Raw genomic sequence first — 22,614 nt, forward strand, 5'->3', positions numbered from 1 at the left:
TATCTGATACACAGCCTATGTCATATTTGGGTTCATTTTGGGGTGTGTGCTATTTGCTATTTACTATTTGTGGACAATATGAACTGGGTTATGGTTATGAGGGTGGGGCAAGTGGCCACAGCACAGGGGAGTCATAGCAACAACAGAAAGCAATGGCAAAAAGCAGTAAACAGACTATTGAAATAAATAAATAAATAGATAAATAAATAAATAAGACTTCTCGCATTTGCAGTATTCGTCAGTGTCTGTGATGGCTTCACAGATGCTTGCAACTTCAGTCGCAGGCTAGACGCCCTTTTCAAGACAGCGGGAGGTAAAACTGTACGTTGCATCTTTAATAAATGTGTAAGGCATCTCTTTCATACATACAAATACATATGTCTATCCCATCTGAGTTATGGGACAGACATATGTATTTGTTTATTTATAAGGGCCTTGTTGGGAAGCTGCCATCTTGTATCACATCTCTGCTGAACTGGTCCTTCAGGGCATATCAAACTCTGGCTTTCTCTGCCAGTTCCTCAAGTCTGTACTGAGCGTGGAAGATCTGCTTTTATGTCTTTCCCTCGACCATCTGGAATATTTTACATAGCTCCCTAAAAATTAATTCTTTAGTAGCCCTAGGTCAGTGTAAATCCATGATCACAAATCTTTCAGCCTCTGTGTGCACCCGTTTTAACTGAGTTGTTTACTGAATTTTCTACGCCCAATTATCTTAATTAACTGTGTATATATACTTGTTTTAACTGATTGCTCCCGTTACTATGTATCTTTTATTACTTTTGTGATTTTTTTTTTATGTCATTTAACACATCACTGTAAATAAGGGCCAGCTCTCAATAATTTTGTAGTTTAAATTAAGGATAGTGAATCACATCAATACACCTTATCTGTAAGAGATCAATACTTCAGAAGCTTTTACATTACCTGAGAGTTTGACATGTGACATGCATTTGTGTCAGTCTGTACACACAAGTACAAAATGTGACACTTGCTTTGTTACCAGCCCAAAGTTTGACCCCCGTACAGTTTGGCTTTTGGAAATAATCAATGTGTATTTTTGGGCATTTGCTGAGGGCTGAATCATTAGATGGGTTTGTTTACCATAATGCAGTTTGAAATCAATTCAATGTTTATTCAATTTACCAGCAGGGGATCTATTTGGCTCTATCAGTGGGTGAATGCTGGCACAGCAACTGCCTGATGTATGCACTGTGTAAACAGAGGTGAAAGGGGACAGCTGGGCAGGATGCCCCACTTACACACTCAGCTGCACTACTTCGGTCTGCTTTCGACCCAGAGACACTCTGCCCACTGAGGCCTCCAGCTCGGTCAGCGAGATGTCAGGCTGGTACATCTGGCAAAAGTGCTGGGCCTACAGGAAAAACAGCAGACAGCACACAAAATCACACTCTAGTTAAAATGTTCTTTATTATATTATTACATTATCTATCTATTTGTAGTCATTATAAGATACATTTATTTACAGATGGACTTGCATATTTAGTACCTAACGGCATCACTGGCCTATAATGTTAAGAGGCACATTGAAAAATATTTTGCTGCATTCTTACAGTGTCAAGTCTGAGCACATTTTTCTCAAACGTGCTATTTACGTGTCTTTTAACATGCTTTAAATCAATTCTGCAGAGGAGGTAGATTCAATACATGCAAATTTTTTTTATCAGCCTTAGGTAGGGCTGGGCGATGCAGCCAAAAAATAAAATCTTTTCATGATTCACATTTTTCACAAGTTAAATCTATATCTCACCCAGACCTAACCCCTAACTCATGCTGAGAAACACCTGTCTACCATACGTTTTTAACATACCTTTTCTTTGGAGATGTTCAGTTTACTTCCAATGACCTCAGCCATTCGCAGTCGACTCTCTGCGCAGGACAGCATTGCTGTGAAGCAGTCAAGTGCCTGACAAAGTAAAATGATAAAAAACAAAAATCAGTTAATAATAATAAGGCACTTATATACATACTTTAGCTCAAATGTGTGACTGCCACTGCCTGTTGAACCCTACCACTGGCTTTGAGTGTTTAAACTGTGTACACTAGGTTCACTCTAAAAATGTATTTACTGAGCTTTTGATACAAAGTGAGAACGACTTTTATCCACATTGGCATCTTGGAAACGTTGAGGTTTAACGGGCTTGTATTCTTGGTCATAAAAGCTGTAAAAGCTTATTTTCCATGTATACATTTCCTCAACAATCAGTGTGAAAGTACGTCAAATTTAAATGTCAAAACAAATCCTGGATGGGTGTTTTAAAGAGCAGGATTTTCAAGAGTGTATAAAACTGAATCTGCTTTTGCCTTAATTTGATTTTAGGTCCGCCGCACATAAAATGGATAAAAAGTGAGACCAAGTGCTGGGGAGACTCCATTAGTGACTACGGGAAGGTAAAGTGGTAAAAGACGAAAGTGGCAGCCACCTGTGCAGCAAATCAGTGACTAACCTCAAGGAAGACGTGTTGTGCCGTAGCGGATGAAGAGCTGTCAAAGTTGCTGCTGATCCTCTCGCACCATTTCAGCAGGTCCCTGTAGAGATCACAGCTTAATTAACCCTTTTGCGTATAGCGGTCACTACAGTAGACAGCTGTTTAAAAGTCATTTTCTCCTAAATGCAATGGTTTCAATGGTGGAATTGCACATCAGCTGTTAGAATGCTCTCTGCTGCTCCCCTCCATTGAGGTTTATGCAGAGACTGTCAATTCTTGTTGCTGAAAACATATTAATACTAGTATCATGACATGGTAATACCAGTCCTGCATCCTTAAAGAAGTATGGAGACTCACAAAAGTGTTCATGCCCTAAGAAGAGTAAAAACACATAAGAAAAAAATCTTGACTCAGGCTTTCATAATTCATGCATCAAGGGGTTAAAAAAAAACAAAAAAAACCCTGAATTTGGAAACTATCAAACAAAAAGCACTGCAGGAAAGTCAAAGGGGATCAATGAGAAACGGACCCTCCATGTTTAATGATCCCTGCAGGGAAAGTGGGTCATACTCACAGCTTTAACCCACATTTATGCAGCATGTGGAATACTGGGAGATTTCAATGACAGCGACCAAACTTCATTTATTTTTACGTGTTGAATAAACATAAATAAGGTTAAGGACGGGGAACTGAATCAAATGCTTGTTCAACGGCACATACCCCTAATGACCTCCAGTGCGTATGACCACCGCGGTGCACACTACACTGTACACTTTAGGAACAAACAGTGCATCTGAGTTAATTACATTGATCCGTGAGCTACTGAAGTGGAGAGCACGGCACACCACCCGCCCACACATCATGTTTTTTTACACGGCTGGATCCTCACCCGCTCCCCCGCTGCCTCCCTTCTCTTGTGAAGGCGTATCTCTGGCTGGAAAAGGCGATATGCGTGTGATTCGCACCTCGGGTTTTTGAGCGGCTGACTAGGAACGTGCTGTATCTCCAGAGGACGCCCTGATAAATCAGCGGTCCGATGTGAGGGTTCAGAAAAAGGTTCAAGCCCCGTCGTCCAGAGAACTATCCGATCGATGATCAATAGAGCAAAGCAACACCCTTTGGAAAGCTAATTAAAGTCATGGAGGCTAGCTTTTCAGACTGACTGGTAGCTTCACTGGGAGGGGGCATCTGACAGATGGAGGGTTAGTGGGTCTAACCCTCCACGTTTGTCATGGTGAACTCCTGTTGTGAGGCTGTCATGGCATAGAGAGTCTAGACATCATGTAAAGTAGGGCTTTCATGGCGGCTGTGGCGGTAGGGTGGCCATACGTCCGGATTTAGGCCGGACAGTCCGGAATTTAAATGCCTTGTCCTAAGCCGGACGCTTATTTGTCCTCCTTTTTGGAGTTGCACTTGAACGCAACGCTGGCCCGGCACACTGGCTTAGCTTGTCTATTCAGAGAAGAGGTATCACTTCGGCTTATTTTTCAATCTATGTTATCACACGCATACTCCTGCTCATTCATTGGTAGCTGAATTGTTAGGTCTGTTTGATAAGTAATTTACATTTTTAAAATAATAATTTAAAATATTGTTAAATTAAAAAAAAAAGCCAACATGATGCAAGTCAAAGACTAAAAAAGAATATTGACTAAAACTATTGACTAAAACTAGACTAAAATACTTTGGATTTTCTTCGACTAAAACTAGACTAAAATGCCAAGACTTTTCGTCGACTAAAATGTGACTAAACAAAAAAGAATTCAAGTTGACTAAATATGACTAAAAGTAAAAAGGGCATTTGACACTAGACTAAGACTAAAACTAAATTGAAAATAGCTGATGAAATTAACACTGGTGGACCTGACTGAGAAAAGATGTTCAATCCCGTTTTCACCTCTGTATGTCCAATGGTTCCATTCATATGGGTAGTATATCCTGTTAGCTTAGCATAAAGACCTAAAGTCTATGGGAGTTGTTAGCCTAGCTCCGTCAAAGTAAATAAATAAACCTTACAGCAATTTCAAAGCTGTCTTACTTATACAGTATATCGTGTGTATTTGCTTCGGAGTTGCTGTAAGGTTTATTTTTTCACTTTGACAGAACCAGGCTAACGACTCCCATAGACGTCAAGTCATTATGCTAAGCTAACACATAATGCTACCCACAAGATGGTATCAAACATCCTGTCTCAGGCTGGGTAAGATGGAAAAAGGGTATTTTGCCCAAAACACTGGGGTATTCTTTTATAAATTAGCCTGCAGGGTGTATTGAATGTTCCCAAGATTTCATGTTACCCTGTGTTACAGGTATATACTTTTTTCCAAACTGAAAATAACCCCATGCTCCTTCAATTCTATGTTCCCTCAGTATAAAACGCTGAATAATGTCCACACTACTAATATATATCACATTATGCACTCTAATAAGAAAAATAATTTCCATCTGGTATTATAACAATAAAGAACACAGAATTTAGGGAACAGAGGGAATATAGGACACTGGGAATATAGCTAGCTAAAAAAATAAGCAAAATATAAGCCTTTCCTTCAGGTTAACTGGACTCTTCTCAAGTTTTGGACCTTAAGTCTGTTTCCTGTGTCACCGTGATATAAATAAAATCTCAAAACTTAATCAAACTTAATCAAATATCTGTTTTTTTCTAGCCTTGTTGTTGCATATTTAGTCATTACTGACCGACAGCTAGCTCGCCGGTGGACTTGCATGCTGGCCCCACATGAAGTGGGTATAAAATTTATGACATTCATTTATTAAATTTAAGGCTTTGGATTAAGGTTAATCACCCCAATAGCTTTTGTGATGAAAACAAAAGTTGTTTATGCTAGCAGACTTTGGGATTCAATTTTTTTCATCCAACAAGGATGTGCGAGCTCTCTATAAGCGCAGAGATGACATAACACACAATATGGTGCAGAGAGGGAGGAACGATGTCAGCAGAAAAAAGAGACACGACTGAGTCTGCATGGAGCCGGTCATCGCCGGTCATCACCTCAGCGACAGGGCTCTCCCCTCCAGCGATGAGGTCTTGTCCTCAGACCTGTGCTGCTGCGTCTCGTCGGGGGAGCGCAGGCTGTTCGTCTCCTGGTCAGGGTGCCTCTCGCCCGTCAGCTGACAGTAAATATCCAGGAGACGGTCCGCCACCACAGTCAGGTTAGGATACCTGCTGATCAGGACCTGCACACGGAGACGGGCAAAGCACAACCAGCTGTTAGTACAGACAGGGACATTTAATTACCTGCAGAATAATATAAAACTCTTAATGATCTCTGGAGGGAAACTGGGCGAACATACAGCAAGAAAAAAACAAATATCAACAAGAGAAGGCCAAGCAGCATTAAGATGGTGTGTGAAACAGCAGCACTAGAGGCGATGGAGCTGACTCGGCTGCTGACTCGGCTGCGAAATATTTGCCACATGAACCACAATGACAATCTAAAAATATCAATGTATACTCGATATATAACAAAGGCAAAGGTAACAAGCACATCTAAAAATACATACTTGAAGTCCTACCCACTCACATCTTTTCAGACATGCACAAACACAAAAACAAGCCCATGACAGGTCATATATATGCATATGTAATGTATGTGTGCATGCTTTCTAGTCACATAAAAACAAAATGAGAGAAATAAGGCCATCAAACACAACAAAAGGGGGAAAAAAATTAAATTTGGGGACTTTTTCCATATTGTGATTCCTCAACGCTCACCTTCTTCAGCTCGTCCCGTGTCATGTTGCCCATTTGCAGCTTGGTCCAGTATTTGTCCAGCAGGGCTGCATGGGAGCTCTGTGGTCTGTACCAGCTGCCGCCGCTGTAGTACAACCTACAAACCCAAACGTGTCTTACTGTCCATGCAGAATTAAAGACATCATATGCAGGCGGACACTGTGTACGTTTGGAGTCGGATGGTGTTCCTACCTTCTTGTCGCAAAGAACTGAAATCCAGGAGCAACATCAATGCAATCCTCCCGTCCTGGGATCATTAATTTTTTATTCTCCATCAAAGGCAGGAGTACGGATATCTTAAAAAAGAACAAAAAGTCTTAATCTAGTCGCAACACTAATGCAAAGAAAAGAAACAGGTTAAACATCGAGAAAAGCTCTCAAGTTCTAATACGAAATGCAAATACTGACCACATCCAGGGGCGCGTGGTCGATGTCTTCCAAGAGGATCCACTGGCCTTTAGACACGGCTTGTGTCAGTGCACCAGGCTGCCACACAAACTTCCCGGGTATATCCGTGCAGCGGTACATGCCTAATAGCATCTGTGAGACAACAATGTATTAGTGAATTCATTCATCAGAGAAAAAAAAAATACATTAACTTTACCTGAATCAACTCAGCTTTCTCTCACCTTGCTGTCGGTCTGATCCCCGAGCTGGACTTTGAGGATTTCTGTCGTTTTTGTGTGTCCGGTGACAGCGGCCATGAACTCGACCAGGGCCGTTTTGCCACACCCGATGGGACCCTCGAGGAGAACGGCCTTCTGGGAAGCCACGGCCAACGCCAGTCTTCTCAGATTGCGGCAGGTTGAGTCCACGAGCACCAGGTCTTTTTGGTTCATCTAGACAGAGGACACAGCATTAGGGCTAAAGCTAAAAATAAAAATTAAAAGATAAGACGTGGATGTTGCAGGGACGGTGCTGTGCGCCATTTCAATTGGAGAAAAAAACAAGTGCACATGCCTGTTCTGGTTGTCGTGGTACGATCCTGGGCAGTACCACGCCGCAGACGGCCACGACGTTCTGCGACAGATCCTCAGACACCACCTGACCCCGGGTAAACTTGTTGGCTTTTTCCTGGCGCCACATCACAGAGCCCTGATTGGCTAAGACTAGGGCTTTTTCTACCTCCAGCTGCTGGGTTTCTTCCAACGCTCTGAAGGCATAATCAAAGCAAAAGTCATGACACACAGCTTGAAAAGCACCTTTTTACCGGGCCACCGCTCTGTAAACAAGACATTTTGGTACTGTACCAATTAAAGATCACTGGGGAAATTAACCGAGAGTCATGCGACGCTCAAAATGTATCCAGAAAGAGGAGGCATGAGGAAATATTCAACAGAAAATGTAATCTATCACATAGTGAAATATGTATTCATTAAAAAAACAGCGGTATCTTTTAAGCACCGTTAGTGAGTCATGTTGAAAATGGCACCGCTACTGGCAAATTTCCACGTTAATCAGACCACGCGGATGAAAATGCTTCATCAAAAGAAAAGGACATACTTTATTTTCATGTGCAGGATCTCATCGCTTGACAGCACCTTCCTCAGAAATATGGTTTTCTGATTATCAGTCATGTGAGAAACCAGTGCCAAACAATGGGCCGTGTACCTGTTGAACACAAATGGGTGAAAATTTTAATGTGTTTCGGCCAAACGCAAAAAAAAAATTACATCATAATCATCGTAAATAATCATAAATGAACATTTGAGGATTAAAAAAAAAAAGGATTAAAAAAAAAAAGAGGTGGTATAAAAAACCCTGGTCAACAATCGCTGTGAAAATCTGGTTGTGCTTCTAAACATAAAACCTGACTGCCTCTATAAACATGGTTAATATGTGTGCTATTTTTTTTTTTCCTGGAAACTAATCATTTTGCCAGATATATCTTTGGAAACATTGTGATTTCTGCTAGAATTTAAAATAATGTACAGTGGGTTAGAACAAAGCTTAATATTAATACTATGACCAGAGCAAGAGTTAATGACGGCATAGGTTACTGTGTGATGGGAAACCAAATTTACAGCCAAATCTGCATTATCACACTGTTCACATTACTGAATTCATCAAACCCAGAAAAATCTTTTTTTCAGGAAACTGCCTTTCTTTGCTCAGTTGTTTTAATTTAGTCTTTATTAGTCCAATTCTCCAATGGACTAGAGCTGCACGATAAACATTTCATACCTTCATATTTATGCCAAATATCTCAATTGTGATACGATACAACTATGGGTTCACACTTATTTGAAAATCTGAAGTGTAACAACAGTTAAAATTATGTATTCTTCAAAAAACAGCATAATAATACCAAATGGATGTAGAAAATGTCACTACTTCACAAAGTATTTCATTGATCACTGTCTTAGGCTGACTCTAATCATAAATTTGATATTATCCATTTCATTGCCTTCTGAGATACGAACATCTCGCCTGTTCATATCCAGATAATGACATGATAAAGACATATCGTTTAAACCTGAAATGAACCTCCATGGCTGCACGGCTGTGGTCGCCGGAACGTTTGTGCCACAAGTGCAAAAAGCCTGTTAAGGTCAAAAAACAGGAAGCGGAGCCTCACCCTCGGACCATGATGTCACTGGTGAGCAGCTGGGACACGCAGGGACTCCAGTCCCACAGCACCCGAAACTTGGCACAGTCGCTCTGCAGGAAGCGCAAGGTGGCGCCCATGAGGTCCCGCAGCTTCATCCTCCTGGGTCCATACTGCACCGACGAGGACTCCTCGCTGGTGAAGAAGAGCCTCTGGAAGACCGGCGGGGCGTCGTTGAAGTACCTCGCCGCGAACCTTGAGGGACAGGGGGAGAGGACAACATCGTGGCTTACACATGGCAGAGAGGTTTCCAAAATGTTTCCAGCGTGAGGCGGCCCGCGAGCTCCACTTACGCCTGTGCGTCCGGGCTGATGCCGAGGAGCTTGCTGAGGGCCACACACAGGCGCTCGTGGAGGTCATGGTTGATCCTGGCCCCCGATTTGACCCTCTCCGCGTTCCTCTCCAGCAAATCCAGGACGAGGGGTCGCAGGTGTCGTGCGATCAGCAAAGTATAATCCTTCTCCAACAAAAGCTGAGCCAAACATCCCAGGATACACTGCCTGTCCTGCTGGCTCCATATCTGAGGACAGATCAAATGTCAAAAAAAAAAAGGTCCCAAGTGAAATCCTGATTGATTCCCATAATAAAAGCCCAGACATAAATCAATTTCTTCTAAATATCCCCATCCTAGGGGGGCCAATATCGCTGCTACATGCATTTAATGACACAACAGGGCTAGGCATGCGTGTATTGTGCTATTTGTAAATGGATAACATCAATATCTGAAGGGGAGGAATTTGCATACTCAACCCAGGACGCGCTTTGATTCTCACTGTGAAAACAAGCAGCTCGAAACACAACATTTTGCTCCTAACAAGTCAGAGAGGTATTTATCTTACCTGTTTGGCCAAATATTGGCTGAGTTCGTTGTGACTTTTGTCAATATGTCTGGATATGGTGCCCAGTGATGACAGGCTCAATTCTAAATTTTCCATCGTATCATTTGTCGTGTCTGGAGGTGCGATCTACCACGAAAACAAGCGAGAGCGCTCCGCAGAGTAATATGAGGATCCACCGCTCATTAACTCAAATTGAGGGGGTTCATCACTTGCTTGTCTGTCTGGTTTGGGTATCACAACACACAAGCACGTTCCCGTCAGTGGTGTTAAAATCCTGTCCACATGTGAGTAAAGCGCGAATCCTTCCGGGTCGCTTGTGCTTCGCAGCGTCGCGCTTGATGACGCGACCAGAACGGCGACAGAGGCAGACGGAGAGGCAGAGGCAAGGCTCCGCCACAGAAACAGCAGCGGCTACCACGAAAAACTAAAAGATTGTCTTTTTTCCAGCGCATGTTTATCGCTGCCAGCGGCTTGGCTTGTTAATGTAAGGCCCGGCGAAGGCTGCCAGATGCGCAGTTGTTGACTTCGTTGCGGATTTGGCGCAGTTTTTAGGGATAGTTTAGCGGCAAGCAGGGAGCTAAAAGGCGTTCTTCAGTGACAGACCGCGGGAAAATGTCGTTACTTCCTGTGCAATGAAGTCTTGGCGCGACGTTGCTTTTGTAAACACCGAGGGGAAGAAATAACGAAATACAAACAAAGCAGTCGATGGTAAGCCAAGGTTTATTTCTTGTGTTGAATCGAGACTTGATTTGTGCATAAAGATGACACCGCTGTCTGAATTTCATGCGTGTTTTCACGGAAATGCGCTATACTCAGCGTTTTTTTGGATGGGTGAACTGGTTTTGACCTCAGATTAGAGATTTACACGTCCACTGTAAGGTAAAAATCCGCCTGAGCAGGGTTTAGCTGTGTCTGCGCTCCTGTGTCACTGCTGACATTTGATTTTAGTGGAAAAATAGCTCAAAGTGTGAGGCTCCACCAACATGGGACTTCACTAAATTACGGTGTTAAAGGTTAAAGTTAGCTCGCCAAGCAAAAGTTGGCCCGCTCACTTCAATCTGAAACCATGTTTAGCCCTGTAGGATTTAATTGGAAATAGCCAGTATACTTAATATTTTTGTCCCATTTCCATTTTGGTGTTTTCCTGGCTCAGGACTTTGCTGTCCTCTTTGTTTGGGGCCTCGCAGTGGCCCCAGATAACAGCTCCAGCTTCCATGCAAGACGAGTTTTGGTTACTAATTCAGCTTTAGTTTGTTAAATAATAATTGTTATAATACCCCATTTTAAATGTTTTTATTGTATGTGCTGATTTTTGATGCTGAAATGAGTCAAAACATGAGCAAAATTGCGATATGGCCAAGTGCAGTATCCCAGTTGCCAGTTGCAGGTCTTTGAAGGTAAAGATTTTTTTTTTTTTTTTTTAAAGATGCTGCTATTATAAATGAAGTATTGTGGTGCTGTGGAGATGCACTGGCCTACAAATTGTATTCTGTAGCTGCAAGAAGATGTTTGTTTGCTGTATTGATGCCAGCAAGAATAACATCATTTTAGTATTTTTTTTTTTTAAACAAAATCAAAACAAATCATATCATATTATAACTTATTATTAGTAGTATTTGTCAAAGTAAAAGCAATCTGATTTTTTTTTTTTTTTTTTTTTTTTTTAACCATACTATATGTTCAGGACTAATTACCAAGGCAGGTCAACTGGTTTTAGAGATAGATTTGTTTACTGATTATTAATAGTGGTCATGTCTGGGCGTTTTATGCCTTTACGTGCACTTTATTAAAAGCTTATTTGAATCTGATGGGATAAACACACTGCAACAGGCAGGAGAGTGAAAACATATAGTTCTGCAGATTTTTTTTGAGGAACGTGTTATAATTTTTTTTCCCTCAGCATTAGCTGTGGTGACGTAGCTGTCAGCCAAGTTTTCTTCGACAAAATAGACCGTGTCAAATATGTTCTGGCCTTTACAGACTGGCATTAACTGTCTGTTTTGTTTTGTTGTTTGTTAGGTACTCCTTGCAAACAAACTGAGCGAAAAACACATTTGGAAGAATGGAGGACTTGTTCAGTGACGCTGTTGACGGTCACGGTCGTAAGTATAATGCTTTCTTTTTTTAATTCTCACAAAACATTTATATATTTCAAATTTTTTGTGTGTGTAATGATATATTATTACAATGAAACTCTGACTGTGATGGAAAGAAAAGGTTGAGTATGACTGCTGTAATATGGATGTAATGGTTTTTATGCTTACACACAGTCTTGACTCCTGTTGTCAATGAAGACTCTGTGGATATCTATGCCGGGCTGGATGCCAGTCCATGCAGCGTCGCAGGTAAAAATCATTTAAATAAATTCAGGACAAAACTACAGTTTGGTGTCACACTAAGAAATTAAGTTTTTCTTATTATTTATTTATTTTTTTTTAATGTTTTTACTGTGGCTGATGGAAATAAAGTAGTGCTACAGGCAAAATCTGTAATCTGCAAAATCAGATCAGCTCTTGCCAGCAGTCAGTCAATATTTTGATGCTATCAGGCCAGTTTGACAGACACGGCTGTGTTGAATCATGCCATGATTTCCACTCGCAATATCGAGCCACCAGTCCTTCACTGCGGCAGTCAAATTCGGCTACAGAGCACCTCATATGGTTAAATTTTGTCTGAAGCACTTTGAGTTGCATTTTATGGATGAAGAGTGCTATAAAAATAATAATAATAAAAAAAAACATTATTATCATTATTATTATTGTTAGTCATAGCAGTAATATCACTATTATGATGTGTGAAAGGGGTATTATATGCTGTTCATACTGGATTTTAGTATTTGGGTTGCTGTCCAATATGGGTTCAAATATCAGCCCAGTATCTGGCACCATCTTCAGGACATCAGTAATTGATTATCATATTTTGGTTTATTGTAGATAAGTCCTCGTTGCTGCTTTCTCCGCGGCTGAAGGAATCAATGGATCTGTATGAAGAAATTGTCACAGAGGAGCGTCAGAGCAGAGATTCGTCTTACGATGAGGTCAGTTGTCACGTCCTGTGTGCTTTGTTTCTTCTTGTGTTGCCTGAATTTAATATAATAATAGTGATAATAAAAACTGAAAGAGGCTTTTGCCAAAATCGCTCATTCATTTTTTTTTTTTTGTTCACAGTTGAAGAAGAGATTCCAAGCAGCACAAAATCAAATTGAAGAGTTGCGCAGAAGACTGCAGCAGATGGAGACACAGGTTTCTTTACTTTATTTACTCTGTTTGTAACTGTGGACAGTATGTTGAGAATATTAATAGAAATGATACATGGGTCTGAAAAAGATTATCTCTATGTTTTGAAATGCTGGGGACAGCCCAAATACTCAGAAATGTATAGAAAAAAAAAGTTTTTCACTCCGTATGCATTTCTAATGTCTTGTTTGATTTAGATGTTCACTTTCCATGTTGTGGAAAATGTGAATTTATTTTGTGAACAATTTTAAGCTGTAGTATGACATGATGTGGTTCATTAGCCACGATCAATCAAAATCTTGTAACCAGGTAAAAAAATTAAGGTCTGGAAAATGTGATTGTTGAAATGGAAAATGATTAAGAACTATATCTTAACATTAACAATATTTGTAACTTCATTATAAATTAATTTTAATATGTTTACCTTTGGTAGTTTTTTAATATTTTGTGATAACGTTTTAAAGTGTGAAACAGAAAAGGCTGATTATTTTATGCCTAAATGTAGTTGATATGATTTTATGTTCAATGTTTCCATCAAATTCATTTAGCTGCATTGAGCCTCCACAAAAAATTAATATTCATTCACTTGGCCTTATAGCTCAGCCGGCTCAAAAAATAGCCATTAGAATTGCAGGTACAACATTTGTACCATGATTGAAATATCCAAATAAGAGCTGTTCATTAATTTGTTATTGCATCACAGTTTTCCCATCTCAAGACATTCCCATCTCACTTCAACAACAAACTTCATGAATATTTGAATTAAACCTACAATTCGTTCTATTGGGTGTTTTCTCTCCCGCAAAGCAACCGGATCGTCTTCTCATATTGTCAAGATGCATCTGGACTCGTTAGTTTTCATACTACACATCTTATGTGACCCAAAGTATCCCATACCACCTCCTTCAAATGACTTGAACCCATTGCTAGCATAAGCCCAGGAATAAACCAGAATAAAAACTATGGCAAGTTGTATCTCGACTAAAAATTCAATAGAAAAGACTGAAAGTTGGCAAGTTGTATCTCGACTAAAAATTCAATAGAAAAGACTGAAAGTTTTTTTTTCCCCTCCTTTTACAGAACACAGGGTTGAACACAGAGAACTGCCGACTCAAAAAGAACATCTCTGCACTTTTAAGAACTGCCAGACAGGAGGTGGTGCGAAAAGATGAAGAGATTCAGAGGTTGAACCAATGGTAAGATTCATTTCTACAAATACATTTTTAAAAATCAGGTATAATATGTGAACGACTGGCAACAGAAAAACATTTTTTTAATCTGCATCACATTACTACCGTATTTCACCAATTAATCGCCCGGGCGTTTAATATGCAAAATCGACTTGGACCCCGGGCGTTTAAAAGAACCAGGCGGCTATTCGCTGCAGGCCTTTATTTATTTTTGCACCAGGTCATTATCGTGATGACAGCTACTGTCCAACATATTTTCAGTCGGTCGATTTAATATTACGGTACACCCTTTTGTTCTAACGTTAGCTAGCGCTCTTATTTCGACAGAAAACGGAGGTGCCGCACTGTTATTGTGCGGCTAACTGTTTACTTCTGCAAAAATAAGGTGAATAGCCTTACTTTGGGTTACCTACATATAATGCAAATAATCGCCCCGGCGGTTATTCGGGTGGGCGTTTAATACGCAAAATGCGTGCAGACCCCAGGCGTTTATAAGAACCAGGCGGCTATTTGCGGCCGGGCGATTAATTGGTGAAATACGGTATATTATCACTATATTGTCTAAGTCATATTGTATTCAGGAAGGGTTTGATAAACCAGTTGCCAGCCAAATGCTAATAATTTTTTTGGTATATCTAATGAGTCTGTCTATGCTACCAGCTACTTTAGCAGGTAATCTAACACTGCTGGTATTCAAAATACAGTTGTGGGCAAAATAAAATAAGTTGCTGGTTAATTTGGGGATTTCATATCCATTAGGGCCAGCAGACACAACATTACCTACATTAACTGATTGTATCTGTGTTTGTTACGTAATCAATCAGTTGTTGAAATTATCCTCCTCAGGTCAGGCAGACGTCAGCCTCGTCATCAGCCTCACATAAATGGTCTGTGGCCTTCAGATTCAACCAGACAGACCGCCTCAAGTAGCCCCATGAGTAAACCTCCTCCCCCAGCAATCAAGCCTCCTCCCCCTCCACCATCAACATCTTCAGGACAGCCACCCCCCTCTTCACCACCCAGAGAGGACAATCTTCAAAGGAGTTCCCCTCAACTCCCCCGAAAAGAAAGCAGTTGTGCCAACCTTCAACCCAGCGCTTCTTGTGTAGAGACAACAGTTTCAAGATCCTCTGACATTTCAAAATGTTCCTCAAGAGGAGAGGCATCCGTAAAACAGACTGATCACTCTGTTCGCAAATCCAGCGGGAGCTCATCATCTGGACACAGTGAGATGGACAAACACAAACAATCCAAGCACAGAGAGGAAAAACATCAAAGTCCAAAACTATCTGAATCGACAGTTAGGAAACACAAGTCTGGCTCAGATCGCAGCAAGGAATGTCATGAGAAATGTCCTGAGAAAGACAGGTCTCACAAAACAGAAAAAGAAGCAGGCAAAAAATATGACTACATGTCATGTAAAACCAGAAACTACCCAAATGCTGAAGTGCACCACAGATCAGAGAGGGCTAAAAGTCCACCACCCGAGATTTTACCTTGTGCAGCATCATCTAGTAGTAGTACCCAAGGATCGTCTGATGACACAAAAAGTAGAAGTAGAGACCGGAGGCAAGATAAAACAAGAATTGCAACAGTAGACTCTGTACACAGTACAGCTTCTGCTCACAACTCTAAAGAATCATCTAAAGACAGTTCAGAGTCATCAAAAGACCGTGAAATGCGGTTAAAAGGCCATAGTAGAGATCATAGAAAAGTCAGGACTGGAGATGGACACAGTAGAAAAAGTTCAGACTCAAAGGACCGGAAGCAGTCCTCTTCAGAGCAACATGTTGAGCGATCCAGTGAGTCGTCCAAAACAAAGAAAAGGGATAGTCCTTCAAGGGATCATCGGAGGAAAGGGGAGAGAGGCTGTGAAGATGAGATCAGGAAAGGAGATAAAAGGAGCTCTCTCTCAGAAAGAGGCAGAGAAAGTGAGAAAAAAAGGTCAAAAGAAAGGGACCAGGATAAGACAGAAGTTAGAAGTAAGGTTAAAGAGAAGAAAACAGTTGAGGCCTCAAAGAGATCTTCTGAAGAACCAAATATCACTGGAAAAAACGTTGTGGAAGAAAACAGTCCAAACAGGAAGCTTTGTTTCATGGAAACACTGAATCTCACCCTTTCACCAGTTAAGAAACCACTGCTTCTCGTAAATGGTAGCCAACAAGATTCCACACCAGCTGACAAGGCATTTGAAAATGGAGGAAAAAGTGACACTGAGCAGCCTGATGTTGGAGTTTTTTTCGTCATAGATGAACTGGACAGCAGTCAGTCAGAAATAGGATTTGATCAAGATTCAGATAATAAAGTTGCACAGCACTCTCCAGATTTGCCCAAAACGCCAGGTTCTGAGATAACAGATGAGAAATGTGTCAGTATAAAGGTTTGCCAGGAACAGGACAAACCCCAGATTGAAACCACTGTGGCTGGTGAGCAACTTGAAGATGATTCTGTTCAAACTACCTCAGCACATTGCCAACAGCTTACAGATAATCAAACAACCAATCACTCTCCAAAATTACCAGAGAGTAGTTTCGTTTCAGTAACAGATAGTGTTGTTTCAAAAAACACAAGCTGCAACACAGAGCAGGGGTCAGATGACAAAATTAATGAGCCTGGAGCAACAGCCTGTATAAATGGTTCGCCCGGAAGCATTTCAACATATGACCCTTGCAATTTTTCACAGAAAATAAACCCTGAAAATCAAAATAAAGAAACTACTATTAATGAACCCACAGTGCTTGATTCAAGTGTAGAAACGTCTACAACTGCAGTACCTACGAGTCTTTCTGTGGATGCAACCAAAGAAGATGCAGTTGCCTCACCCTCAACAGAAAGTCCTGTTGCTGAAAATGATACTGGAAAGGCCAAACTTGAAGGGCTGCACACCTCACCATCCATCCTTCCTGAGGAGAGTCAGCAGTGTCCGGTTCCTTCTGCCTCATCAAATTCTACCCTTGTGAAAGAGGCTTGTAACTTGCAAGATGGTCCCAAAGATGCAGATGCTGTATCTAGTACAATAAGCCTTGAAGCTTTCCCACAAGAAGGCTTGAGTTTGCCTGAAGCAATTGATGTTTTAACGAAGTCGAATGAAGACATCAGCGACACCAATAGCATTGCAGCTGAGCCAAGTTCATCAACTGGCTGTGTTGGAGTTTCTAAAGTGAGCAGCACAACAGAAGAAATGACCCTGCCAGAGAAGTGTAAAAGCGTTCTTACTTTCACACCAAAGAAGACCTTCAGTCCCCGAAAGTGTCATCCAGAAAAAGACGAGGGTAAAATCGAACCTTCCAGTTCCATGCCACTACTTCATGATGAGGACTCCATGATGCGCACACTGAGCAGCCTGAAGAGCATCCCTGATGCCATAAGCCCTCTTAGGAGCCCGATACGGCTAACCAAGAGAAGTCACCTGCATTGCCATGGCAAGCCAGCTCATGTCAAAAGCCTTAGGAAAGGTAGGGTGCACCAGATATTGTCATTTTCCATCTGATACGCTGTATTATTATTATTATTATTATTATTATTATTATTTTACTTGACCATATCTTCATTAAATCAGATGAATGTTCATGACATGGTTTTAGTACAATTCCAGGTGTGCCATTGAGCTATTTATTATTCACTCTACACATTTTTCCCTCTCCTTGCAGATTTCTCTAGCACATCTGTCGATGCAAGTTCAATGAAGCTGGACGTGAACAAAGAGAACAAATACCCAGGTTCTCCTTCAAAACACGAGTCACAAAACATTGGAGACAAGGCATCGGATCCTCCCTCTAGCCTCTCTGACAGTGAACTTGAGGAAGGGGAAATTGTCAGTGAAAGTGAGGAAGCAGCAACAACAACTTCTCCAGTGTCTTCACCCAAGAGGGCTAAATTATCAAGACCAGAACGAAATCAAACAAGTTCAAAGCTGGCCTCAAGGTTTTCTAAGAAGATATCTGAGGAGAGGTGTGTTGCTTCAAAACATAGGAGTGCAACAGGGTCTTTATCGACAGGAAGTCCATCAAATAAAAGTCGTTTTAAAACCGTTTGCCCCACAGCATCTGAAGTTTCTTTCTCCACCATGGAAGAGGTGATGGAAATGTTAAAGACTGTTCGCTATCAGATCCGAAAAAAGTACATGAAGCTTCATAAAAACTTCCCCAAGAAGAGTTTCTATGGCATGATGGACAATTTCCATGAGTCTTTTTTAGAGTTTGTGGATGGTGCTCGTTTTGGACAAATATGCAGTGAAGTTGAAGAGCTGAAAGCCACACTGAAGAAAAAGATTACATCTGTGTTTAACAAAGTATCAAATAACGGTATTGTGAACCGCATCTTTGAACAGCAAGCATTTGATCTGAAGCAGAAATTGTGGGACTTTGTGGATGTTCAACTTGACTTCTTGTTCAAGGAAATTAATTCAACACTAATATGCTTTTGCAAACCAAGAAAAGAGGCAGTGGATGGGAAACCAAGTGGAAGTGAAAATGTATCTAAGCAGCTCTCTGTAAGAATTCCCTCGAAGTCGCAGTGTCAAAAGGACAAGCAGTCTGTTCAGACCAGCCAGAGGACAATCAAGCCTTGTGCTGCTGCCCCTTGCAAAACAGGTTTAGGAAGTAGAGGCAAAGATATCAGAATGATCCACACAGAAAAAGACAGACCAGTTCCAGTTCGCCCAATTCCACAAACTGTGGTCAAAGTCTTTTCTCCCAACAAACTGACTTCAACTCCAGAGAAGAGTAATAAGGCTTCTTTGGTTCTCTCTCAAAGTGGCTCATTTCAAGACAGGACTGACTTTGAAATACTCACCGAACAGCAAGCTAGCAGTTTAACATTTAACTTAGTGAGAGACTCTCAAATGGGAGAAATATTTAAGTGTCTCCTGCAAGGAAATGACTTACTAGACTCCAGTGCCACTGCTGGAGACAGCACTGCGTGGTCAGTCAGTACCCCAAGGAAGGATGGTGTTCCTGGAGAAAGTTTCATTAGCATTACCACCCCAACTAAATATTCTCCAGCTAAATTTCTTTCACCAACCAAATTTGCTACTCCCTCCAAACTAATCACTACATGGTCTGGCATTTCACCTCACAAGGGGTCCTCTCCACGTTCAGGAGTGCAGGTCCCATTGAATCCAGCTTTGTTTGATGAAAGTTGCTTATTAGAAGTGCCTTCGGAAAGCAGAACAATGACGCAATCCAGTGTGATTTCTCAAAGATCCTATTCCATACTAGCTGAAGATCTGGCTGTCTCTCTTACGATTCCATCACCCCTCAAGTCTGACAGCACCCTCAGCTTCCTACAGCCACCTACCATGGATATAACATCCACTCCTGAGAGTGTCATCAGTGCTCATTTAAGTGAGGATGCTTTACTGGATGGAGAAGATGCTACTGAGCATGATATTCACCTTGCCCTTGACACTGACAACTCAAGCTGTGAGTCCAGCAGCAGTGCAGCCTTGGAAACAGCTGTCACACCATTATTTCAGTTTAAGCCACACTTGCCCATGCAAGCAGTTGTGATGGAGAAGTCTAATGATCATTTCATTTTGAAGATCCGCCAGACAGCCACTGATGCAGATGTTACTCTCACTGCTGATCAGAGTCTAAGTCAAACACTAACAGAAGACAACCAGCCACATGCGGAAGAAGATATGCTAATTCAGGAAAGTCCTTCAAAAGCTATTTTGTCTGATGAGTCGCAGAAAATGTCGGAGCAACAGAAAACAACCAGTCCCTCAAAAACTACCTCACATAACAGTGTGTGTGCCCACACTGAAAGCTCTGAAACACGCCAAAGCAGTCAAGTGTTGCTGTCTAATCAGTCAGACTCATCAAGGGATGAAATGGATATGTCAGCATCTGACAGGAGTCTTGTAATTGCAGAGGAAGTCAACAAAACCCCAGAGAAAGAGCAAAAGGATTGCAAAATGAGCAGAAAACGCAAGAAGAAACAAGATAAATTAAAAGTAAAACGGCCCAGAAAGGAGGAAGAAAAGCCCAAGGAAGGAATGGTGTCAAAAAGTCCAAAAGATAGAGATGCAACAAGCTCAAAGAGCGAGAAAAGTCAAGCCAAATGCAAATCAAAAACTGTGTCCCCCAGCAGCCTCTCTGCTAAGAATGTCATCAGGAAAAAGGGTGAAGTGGTGGTGGCATGGACTAGGTCAGTTCACTTTCCACTTTGCACTACACACTTGCACTCTATTTCATTGTCTTCAAGTGCATATCTGTAGAGCATAATTATCACATTGAGGCATTGCAGCTTATGCAAGGCTGTGCAAATGGCACTTGTGTAATGAATTATATTGTTATATGTAAAGAAATTATCTTAGCTGCAGCACAAAATGAGCATTGCATGAAAAAAATGTGCCCCTGAAATGTCATTGCTTAAATATTGATTATTTTCTACTTCATCTTGCAGAGATGAAGATCGGACTATTCTTCTTCACCTGAAAACAAAAGGTGCCTCTCGTGAAACCTTCTCTGCCTTGTCAAGCATGCTTAACAAGTCACCAGCACAGGTTTGTCACTGTTTTTCTTTTTTTTTTTTTTTTTCTCCCTAGCTGTTTTGTGATACGCACTTGTCAGTGGCAATATACTCACCAATTATGCAGACGGAGTATTACATCATGTCCTGCATTGGATTTGATAACAATGACAGAACACTTTTTCCCATTTTTCAGATTGCTGACCGATTTGCCCAGCTTATGAAGCTTTTCAAGAAGCAGGAGAAGATGGACAGCTGACCCCACTGATCATTTGAGCATTATGATTTTATAAAGTGTTCATGTATCGGGCAATTTATAAACATTGTCAACACAGATATATAGGCTTTGATTCACCTGACGTCATGGAAGAATATCTGGATTCCTGCTGATTAAAAGGTCACAGGTTGATCTCCACAGTGGCTAATGTATTCAGTAAGATCCATGTGTCGACCAGAAAGACATTTAACTCTTGCCTGCTGTCATTGTAAACTGATCAGAGATTCGGCTAAATTGAAATATTTCTGTGACGGACTGCAGGTTCAAGCAAGGCTCATGTTTCTAAGTGAAGTCGATTGACAGAAGAATATAAGCGTTTGTCACTCACTTCATCTTTTCATACTGTTCGATTTTGCCAACGGGCTGCAAAGTGTGTGAATTAGACAATTGCACACTTGTCAGGTCAATTGATTTTGGTGCAATTCAAGAATAGTGGCTCCCTTTACGCCTCTAAAAGGACAGATGTGCATGGATGGTGTGAAACATTCAGTTACTAACAGTAATGGGTGTTGTGTTTGCCTGAAGGCAGGCAGACACACTGCAAGTGTCTGTACACCTCATTAAGGACACAACTGTTGTGAAGGAATTTTTTTCCCTGGAGAATGGATTAGCTTTTAGAGAATGTGAAATGTGAATTGTGATCAAAACTATTATAATACGACTGGATTTTAAATACTCATTTCAGTGTTACGTGCAAAACAGCAAACAACACAAGAGCATATTTAGTGTTTTCTGATTTAACTTGGTGTACCTGATTGTTTTGAGCATAATTCAATGTAAGCTATCTGTATAGCCATTGCATAAAATCAGTATCATTTATGGGGATTTGCTGTTTTTTTTTGTTTTGTTTTGTTTGTTTTTTTTTCCCTAAGTTGTTTTGCTATTAACAAAACCCAGTCCAGTGCAAAAAAATTCTATGTTTTTCCTTCTTGGCCTTCACAAAATGGTGCACTGCAAAAATGTCCATCAATGAAAATCACTTTGTCTTAAAAAAAAATGTATATTTCTTACATCAGTTCAAACTGGCTGAGATAATTCCAGGTACAACTGCATAACAATTTGTTTTATTCAGTGAGCTGACATTTTTTGACAATGGAAATGTCTGCCTTTTTCTGCCTTGTTTTAAGATACTTCAGAAGAAAGGAATACCCGTTTTTGCAGGACTGGCAGTCCTGAGCACATTACAAAAAGGCCATTTTATGAGAAGTATATATTTTGGATCTTTTTTAAAGGTTGCGTGTGAAGGGGGTATTGAAAATGTTTACATGTCCAATTACTGTACAGTACATTTATGTGTATATGTTAATAGACATTAAACCTTTTATCTGTGAGCCTAAATGGCACCTTTGACTGTTTACTTGTTCCACTGATTATAAACACCATGCAATGCAATAATTCCACATTGTTAATATTGTACATATTTCTTCACTGAAAATAAAGTTTTATTTATTTATACTGCTGTCAGTTTTTAATTCTAGTTAACTAAGACTGAAGCAGAATCATTTGGGTAAATTCATTTTGGTCAATTATAACTAAGATAATTTTGTCAGGTGGCACAATATGCTGTATTCATTGTGACACATATTCATAAAGTGGGCCACAAAGTATGAAAATTGAGGCCATAGCCTAGGGGTGCCATTTGTAACTCAGTAGCAGACCCTCATTCAGCGACAGGAGGTCGAGGACAGAATTAAACCTGTAGATACTGCAAGAGTTCACTGTACCAGATTCAGGGTGGATGCCTGGTATATCGTTATCAGAGACGAAATACATCGCCTAAAATTGCCAA

General features: G+C 40.8%; 2 protein-coding genes across 3 annotated transcripts in view; one reads left to right on the forward strand and one right to left on the reverse strand.

The window, feature by feature from the left end:
• Window positions 1–9,918, reverse strand: part of mdn1 (midasin AAA ATPase 1) — a 72,130-nt gene extending 62,212 nt beyond the window's left edge. For both annotated transcript variants that reach the window (XM_030046699.1, XM_030046698.1), the window contains exons 1-13: window positions 9,649–9,918; window positions 9,103–9,329; window positions 8,780–9,004; window positions 7,705–7,812; window positions 7,162–7,354; window positions 6,831–7,040; window positions 6,610–6,741; window positions 6,394–6,497; window positions 6,184–6,298; window positions 5,461–5,645; window positions 2,469–2,550; window positions 1,832–1,927; window positions 1,263–1,375 (exon numbers count right to left, since the gene is read on the reverse strand). In XM_030046699.1, coding sequence (XP_029902559.1) covers window positions 1,263–1,375; window positions 1,832–1,927; window positions 2,469–2,550; window positions 5,461–5,645; window positions 6,184–6,298; window positions 6,394–6,497; window positions 6,610–6,741; window positions 6,831–7,040; window positions 7,162–7,354; window positions 7,705–7,812; window positions 8,780–9,004; window positions 9,103–9,329; window positions 9,649–9,744 — 1,886 coding nt within the window. In that variant the 5' untranslated portion in view covers window positions 9,745–9,918. The remainder of the gene's footprint in view (window positions 1–1,262; window positions 1,376–1,831; window positions 1,928–2,468; window positions 2,551–5,460; window positions 5,646–6,183; window positions 6,299–6,393; window positions 6,498–6,609; window positions 6,742–6,830; window positions 7,041–7,161; window positions 7,355–7,704; window positions 7,813–8,779; window positions 9,005–9,102; window positions 9,330–9,648) is intronic.
• Window positions 9,919–10,021: 103 nt separating this feature from the next.
• On the forward strand, window positions 10,022–22,278 carry casp8ap2 (caspase 8 associated protein 2). The gene is made up of 10 exons (XM_030047181.1): window positions 10,022–10,356; window positions 11,668–11,750; window positions 11,919–11,993; window positions 12,582–12,685; window positions 12,816–12,890; window positions 13,965–14,080; window positions 14,921–17,529; window positions 17,725–20,224; window positions 20,483–20,582; window positions 20,745–22,278. Exons 2-10 carry the CDS (start codon window positions 11,711–11,713, stop codon window positions 20,805–20,807), a joined length of 5,682 nt encoding a protein of 1,893 aa, XP_029903041.1. The 5' UTR covers window positions 10,022–10,356; window positions 11,668–11,710; the 3' UTR covers window positions 20,808–22,278.
• Window positions 22,279–22,614: the final 336 nt, after the last annotated feature.

Source organism: Myripristis murdjan, chromosome 24 (genome assembly GCF_902150065.1).
Source record: "Myripristis murdjan chromosome 24, fMyrMur1.1, whole genome shotgun sequence".
In the NCBI taxonomy this organism is placed as follows: domain Eukaryota; kingdom Metazoa; phylum Chordata; class Actinopteri; order Holocentriformes; family Holocentridae; genus Myripristis; species Myripristis murdjan.

What these genes read in the sequence shown, in the direction of transcription:
- casp8ap2 (XM_030047181.1), top strand. Translation starts at nt 11,711, where the DNA reads ATGGAGGACTTGTTCAGTGACGCTGTTGACGGTCACGGTC. An exon ending in CGCTGTTGACGGTCACGGTC is followed by an intron (nt 11,751 to 11,918) that starts GTAAGTATAATG and finishes GCTTACACACAG; the next exon opens with TCTTGACTCCTGTTGTCAAT. An exon ending in ATTCAGAGGTTGAACCAATG is followed by an intron (nt 14,081 to 14,920) that starts GTAAGATTCATT and finishes TATCCTCCTCAG; the next exon opens with GTCAGGCAGACGTCAGCCTC.